Here is a 6,572-nt window from a genome sequence, read left to right on the forward strand (position 1 = left end):
ACCGGACCAACATTCATGGACTGGACGCGCGGACGTTCTTTACGTCTTTACGTCTACGTAACAGATCTATGACAAAAGCGAACTGTGAGGTAGTGGTCCCCGAAACATGTCTCTTACTCCCTCAGCTGACAGGCACAATATGACCGCGGATGGGAATCTCCCTGCGGCGTAAATCACCGGGTTTTTTTTTATTACAGCGAGTCAGGTGGGGCGTTAAAACACACAGAGGCAATCGGGCTCTTTATTTATTCACGAGAAGATGGCGGAGTTCTCGCCCGTCCTGCCGATGCGGGATGGAGGAGGACGATTCGGCCAGCCCATCTTCCCTCGGTCCAGGTCCGGTTCCGAGTCAGAGAGCGAACTGTCCCAGAGCCTGGCCCGGACCAAGATCCGCTCCTACGGAAGCACAGCCAGCGTCACGGCCTCTCTGGGGGAGAAATACATAGAGCATCGGGTTACAGACAGTGATACTCTGCAAGGGATTGCTCTCAAATACGGTGTCACGGTAAGGTTGCCAAACAGCCACTGCGATGTTAGTTTACACTTTGATGTTCACCTTGACAAGAAGAAAGGATGGGATATGAAATCAGAGTCATGCACTCTACCACTTTTAACAGATAAAATCACGCCTGTTGACTATCAATCATGTGAGCATCCTCTGTTGATCTGTCAACACACCATGGTCTGATTCCCCTTTAAAGTCAATTCATACACCAAAATAAACTTGAGCTCTGAAGAAATGCTGTTGTAGCGTCTTGTAGGATGAAGTTGTGAGCAAACACATTAAAGGATATGTTTGCATTTTTCCCCAAGTGTGTCTTAAAGCAGAAGTCAGGTGCTCAAATGAACACTGGCAATGTAAGTGATTCCATCTTTTTGTTACAATCCTTCCACTGCAGTTGGACAGGAAAACACAGTCAAGTTATTTGACTAACTCAGACAGCTGAGGCTTCATATTATTGTCAGATAAACTTTCAAATACATATTTTCTCAAAACGAGGACTGTTGATTTTGGCCCCCCATCACTTACATTGTAAACACATTTGGAGAGGATCTTCTAATAGCCAGTATGAGCAGGCGGAATGATTACCGTGAGCAAAACTTGTTTAAATTTTCATTTGGGCACCTGATGATGTTTTAAGACAGACTTGAAAAGTGTTGAACCCATCCTCTAAGTCTTTTTTTCCGTTCTTCTTTTCATCATGTGCTTCCTGATTGAACTTTCATTTCAGATTTTCCAGTCATGCATACCATTTCATGCAGCTTTCAAAGTCAAAGCAGTTCAGACAGTTGAATGAAACTGAAAAGTTTATCAAGTCTGCTTGTTTACTCAACTTTCAACAGCTGGATTACCAACCAGGCAAAGTGGCAACTGCACCAAGGGACCCAAGACCATCAGACCTCTTGGGCCCCCACATGCTCTGTGTTTCAATTGTACCTACGTAATTTGATTAATTGCACCACTAAAGTACAATATCTACTTACTTTATTAAATATTGGATATTGGCTCGCCTTCCACTGCTTCTATCCTGAGTACCTCCACATAAATATTGTATACAACATATAATGAAATATTACCTCCTTTATGCATTTCAAAAACGTAAACAGCTGCCAACAAACCGAACAGAATCTCAAAGTATTGATTCAGTGAGTTTCAGTGGAGAGTTATGATGGTCTAAATGCAGTTTCAGATGCATTTTTCTCCAGTTAAGAAAGCATTTTTAAAGTAAAACTCTATTAAAGCACTGACTGTCAGGTGGACAAAATAACAGAGACACCTTATATTTGTTGCTTAAAGTCAAGATGAAATGATTTTTTTTTAAACCCTTTTAGATCACATTCCCAGTCATATTGTGCACCTATTTAACAATATATCCCAAAAAACTACAATTCAGTCCATTTCTTTGTATTATATCAAAATGCAATCATGTGTTTTTTCCTGTAAAACAAAATATGACGTGTGCTTACGTAGGCTTGAACCAAACAATTTCAACCAATAATATCATGTCATCCATCCATCAATCAAGTTTTAGCAGCACAGAGCTAAGATTCATTATGATACACCCACCTTTCAACATTCAAATCAAATTCCTCACAACATCCCACCTGTCTATCCTTTTTCACTCGGAAATATGTCACAATACAATACGGGAGTTAGATAGTCTCATAATGCTGTTTCATCTGGACTTTAAGGTCATAGATGGCGGACACAGAACCAGAACAGTAATGATAGTAATCATGGTGGAGAGAAGCTGCTATTAACACTGTCCTTCTTGCTGTCACCCCGAAATGCCAGATGGAGCAAATCAAGAGAGCCAACAAGCTGTTCAGCAACGACTGCATCTTTCTAAAGAACAGCCTCAACATCCCCGTGGTGTCGGAGAAGCGCTCCATATTTAACGGACTGTCTCTGGAGTCTCCCGATGGGGACGGCGAAGCAGCGTGCCAGGAGACAGATACACCTTGTGTTATGTTGCAGGATATCGAGGGACCTTCACCACCCCCTTCCCCGCCCCCTGAGGACTCCAAACCCCCCCAGCCCCAACCAGAGGAGCTCTCAGCCAAAGACTTCTTACACAGATTGGACTTGCAAATCAAACAGTCAAAGCAGGCAGCGCGTAGGCTGAAAGAAGAGGAAGTAAGGTGAGGTATTAAACAAGCCCCTGCCAAACCGCTGCTTGTTTCCTGCATGTGAGCGCCATGCACTCTTTTATACCAGGCTTGTGAAAGCTCCAGCACAGTCATTTTCTTTATGAATTTCTCTAAATTGAAATAAGTCAACAAGCTCAGTTCTTCCCTCATGGTCCAATCAGCCTTGTGCTTGTCATAAATGCTGAGTCATTTTTTTCTAGCCTGCCAAACTGGGAGTTAGTGTGATTATATGTGTTAATGTGCACGCTTGCTTACAACACTCCTTTTCCCAAAAGCAGATGATCTTATCGCACAGACGTACATAATCTCAGCCTTGAAATGCTTCTAGGAAATTGGGCACAGTAGGTGAGTGTCTAAAGCTCAATCCAGAGGCACACAGACACAAAATGCAGAGGAGTGAAAATCTTCTCACAGAAGTAGGATGGACTGAAGACAGGAATCAGGGGTTTTTTGCAGATCGGCTTCACTAGTCGGATGCCAGAGTTGTGCAACAGTCAAGTATTTAGCAGGAGATCAGGCTTGCTGAATCAGGCCTGAACATATTTTCCTGAGACTGCATGTTGAGACAGAGAATGCTCAGTAGCAGGGTAGTAATGGATGCCTGGCATGCACCCAGTCACGAAGAAACTCTCTCTGGTACTATCAGTTAAGTCAGGACTGAGTCACACTGCAGCAGTCTTAAGACATTTCAGGCTCTCTCAAGGTTTTTTTTGCGCAAACTATTATGTTTTCACAACAGACTCTCCCTGTAGCAGCTGTTACGTTAGTTTCCTCGCTGTGGTCCTCAGGGTCAAGCAAAGTAACACAGGGTTACATTACCGGACCTCTTTGGCAGCTGCACTGGCATCAGCTGCCCATTGTATCTGATTTCTATTTTTACTGGTATGGGTGGGACCATGCAAAATTAAGACTTCCAATTTGTCCTGAAAGAATAAAGAGGGTCACATCGGTCATCTAGTATACCATTACCATAGTATATATCCCTACAATTCTTCAGCTATTTGAATTTTTAAATTTTGATTTCAAATCCTGTTAGATAGGCTCTGTCAGTGTGTCAGGACATCACACTATTATTTTTTCCTAGTTTTAATTATTTATTTTTTTAGCTTAATTGTGATGTTCCAGTAACCCAAGACCTCTGTTTCATTTTACGAAGGCACAAGCCTTGAGTAAAAGGTGCCAGACAAGGTTTTCAATTCATCTTTAAATGTTTACCTATCGGCTGAAGCAAAGCTTTGCTTTGTGTTAAGCCGCCCTGTCTCTGACTCCAGCCACATCAAACGTTGGCCTGTGGAGCTGCAGTGTGTTTAGACAAACAGAGGCTTGCTCCGTTGTTTCTGCACAGAGCAAACACAGACCACATGCCTGTTTGGCTTCCTCCCAAGTATGAAACAAACCACAAATCTCTTAAGCTAACTGAAGGGAATAAACTGATTGATGCATTTCCTTTAGACCATATATCTTCATATAACCTATAAATACAGTAGTTTGATGTTAGTTACTATGATATTACCATAAATTTACATTATTTACATTCTACATGGCAAATGTACCACAAACTAAATCAATACTGTTTATGTCTTTAACTTGCTTTTCGATACAAAGACCTCACTTACATTTATAATAATCATATAATAACTGTCGGCTATTTGTATGGTAGCACAGGAATTATAAAGTGCTTCAACAAACACAAAAACACTTGTAACTGTAGTTATGACAACTTCAATTCAAATTCTACTAGTCATAGAGATAGATTATAGAAAAGCCTTGCGATTAAAAATGCACTTTCAAAAGCAGCTTAGAACAAGAGTCCATCAGTCTGATCTCATCGAGCAAACCGTCCCAACATCTGGAGGTCATCACAGCAAACACCCAGTCTCTTGTTGACCCTGTAAACACACCCGTAGAATGTGGACTACTATTGTTTATATGATTATGATCATTTGTGTCTGATATGGTTTTTCCCTTAAAGAAACCTAACATTTCTTAAAAGCTACTAATGTACTTACAAAATCAATGAATAAGCAGATATGTTGAAGTTGAACAGCTAGAAACAAGATGCCACCTACAATACTTCACTGAAAAATGGACTCTCAGTGTATTTGTACTGTACTTGTATAAGTTGCGTACTGGACCACGACTGACTCCCAACCTATTTGTGATGTCACTAAATCATGCTTCTGTGTGCATGTTTTTAAACTCAGATTTCTGGTGAACACAAAGAAACTTTCCCTCTTCAGCAGATGAATGATGAAAACAGCCACATGCATCATTCTGCACAGTGAAGCTCAAACATCCAACAAGTGAAGTTACAATAAGTGAAACTCATTTTTGAGTAGAGGGGGACTTCCATCTGTACAACTTGTTTAGCTGTGATTAAAAAGAGCCGAGTAAACCGGGTTAAGTTTATCTTCCGCTACGTCCTTGCGAGAAATTAGTAAGTTTGGCATCTATTATACTTTTCTGTTTCCATGAGAGGTCTGTAGAACTGTGCCGAGCGCTTGATATTGAGTTCTTCTTAGTTTAAAAGATTGATCCCTCCGACTGTATTATTGACAGAAGTCTAACGTGTAAGACAGTCAAAGAAAATCCACCAGCCTGTAGAAACTTTTTTTACAGCTTCTCCTGGAGAACTTTTTTTCAGTCACTATTGATTTCAATGCTGCTGTATTTCATCGCCTAATTAACCGTATTACTGATTATCCCAACTTACGAATACTGAATTTTTTAGACATGTACACCAATAATTTGTAAAATCGTGGCTGGATAAAAAGTAAAAGTTCATGATGGAGCTGTGTGATACTGGGAGGCCATTTCCTCGCCAGATGAGCCCTCGGCTGCAGCTGAGAACAATACGGCTGTTTGATTAGCTTCATCCATTATTCACACACACACCACACTCACCTAGACACTGTGGTGACCAGTTACGCAGAGAGAGAAAGGGATGGGAGGAGTTCAAATCAAGTGTGTGTGTGTGCAGTCATGTTAAAATGTGTTTCCACTGTGGAAAATGTCCAACAACGTAAAAGTTGTTTTGTCTTTTCCTCATTTCCAGGAGCAGTGAGGAGAACTACACGGCCCCCACGACGTCATACCAGGAGATCTAAAAGGACGAGTCTGTTTACCTGGAGCTCTGTCTCTGATGCACACACACACACACATACACACACAAAACACTTTTCACACCATGACCTCATGCTTTATTCTTTACCTTTTTTGCTTTTACCAAACAATGTTGAACAAATGTGTCATGTTTGCCTTTTTATTTATTGATATGCAATTATTATGATGTATATGATTGTTATTGTTTTGTAAAGTTTTACTGGGAGACTTACAGTGCAGAGGAGCATCTTATATCCTAGCACATGTGCCCATCCATTCATCATATGCTTGTGAAGCTGCTGTATAGAAACCACCTGCTGCATACACACACACACACATACACACACACTCACTCACAGAGTGCTAAGCAATTCCAGAAGGATTAGCTTGTTAGCCTTGCTAACCGCTTCTGATTTTCTAAATCCCCTCTTAGAATAGCATCATTGGAAAGTATATTCAGGCCTTCCTCATCAGTGTTTACCCTGTATGAGCAAACCCTAAACAGAAGCGGTGGATGGACTCAAGCCTTTCAACACGTTCCGTTTGCCTCATTGAAGCGTTTTCTTTAGGAACAGAAGGGACTGCTCTATTTTTTTGAAGTGTGAATGCATTATTTATGTGTGTGGAGAACTGTCTGTTACAGCTGTTTTAATGTGCTTCTAAATTATGTTGGTTTTATTTGGGGAGAATAAATAAGTATTTAAACCAAGACATGAAGATCTGGAGTGTTTTCATGACAGGTTCTTGTGAGCATGTGGGGATGTGAGTTTTAAGTGAGTTAAGTACACAGGTAAAGAAAAGGCAATGTTTTAATTGCT

The 6,572-nt window shown here is 40.9% G+C and overlaps 1 protein-coding gene across 1 annotated transcript; it reads left to right on the forward strand.

Annotated features, from left to right (window-relative positions):
- Positions 1–6,465, forward strand: lysmd2 (LysM, putative peptidoglycan-binding, domain containing 2). The gene is made up of 3 exons (XM_042410882.1): positions 1–505; positions 2,297–2,643; positions 5,708–6,465. Exons 1-3 carry the CDS (start codon positions 260–262, stop codon positions 5,757–5,759), a joined length of 645 nt encoding a protein of 214 aa, XP_042266816.1. The 5' UTR covers positions 1–259; the 3' UTR covers positions 5,760–6,465.
- Positions 6,466–6,572: the final 107 nt, after the last annotated feature.

The sequence above is a fragment of the Thunnus maccoyii genome, chromosome 1 (assembly GCF_910596095.1).
Source record: "Thunnus maccoyii chromosome 1, fThuMac1.1, whole genome shotgun sequence".
Lineage (NCBI taxonomy): Eukaryota > Metazoa > Chordata > Actinopteri > Scombriformes > Scombridae > Thunnus > Thunnus maccoyii.

What these genes read in the sequence shown, in the direction of transcription:
- lysmd2 (XM_042410882.1), top strand. Translation starts at nt 260, where the DNA reads ATGGCGGAGTTCTCGCCCGTCCTGCCGATGCGGGATGGAGGAGGACGA. An exon ending in CTCTCAAATACGGTGTCACG is followed by an intron (nt 506 to 2,296) that starts GTAAGGTTGCCA and finishes CCGAAATGCCAG; the next exon opens with ATGGAGCAAATCAAGAGAGC. An exon ending in CTGAAAGAAGAGGAAGTAAG is followed by an intron (nt 2,644 to 5,707) that starts GTGAGGTATTAA and finishes CCTCATTTCCAG; the next exon opens with GAGCAGTGAGGAGAACTACA.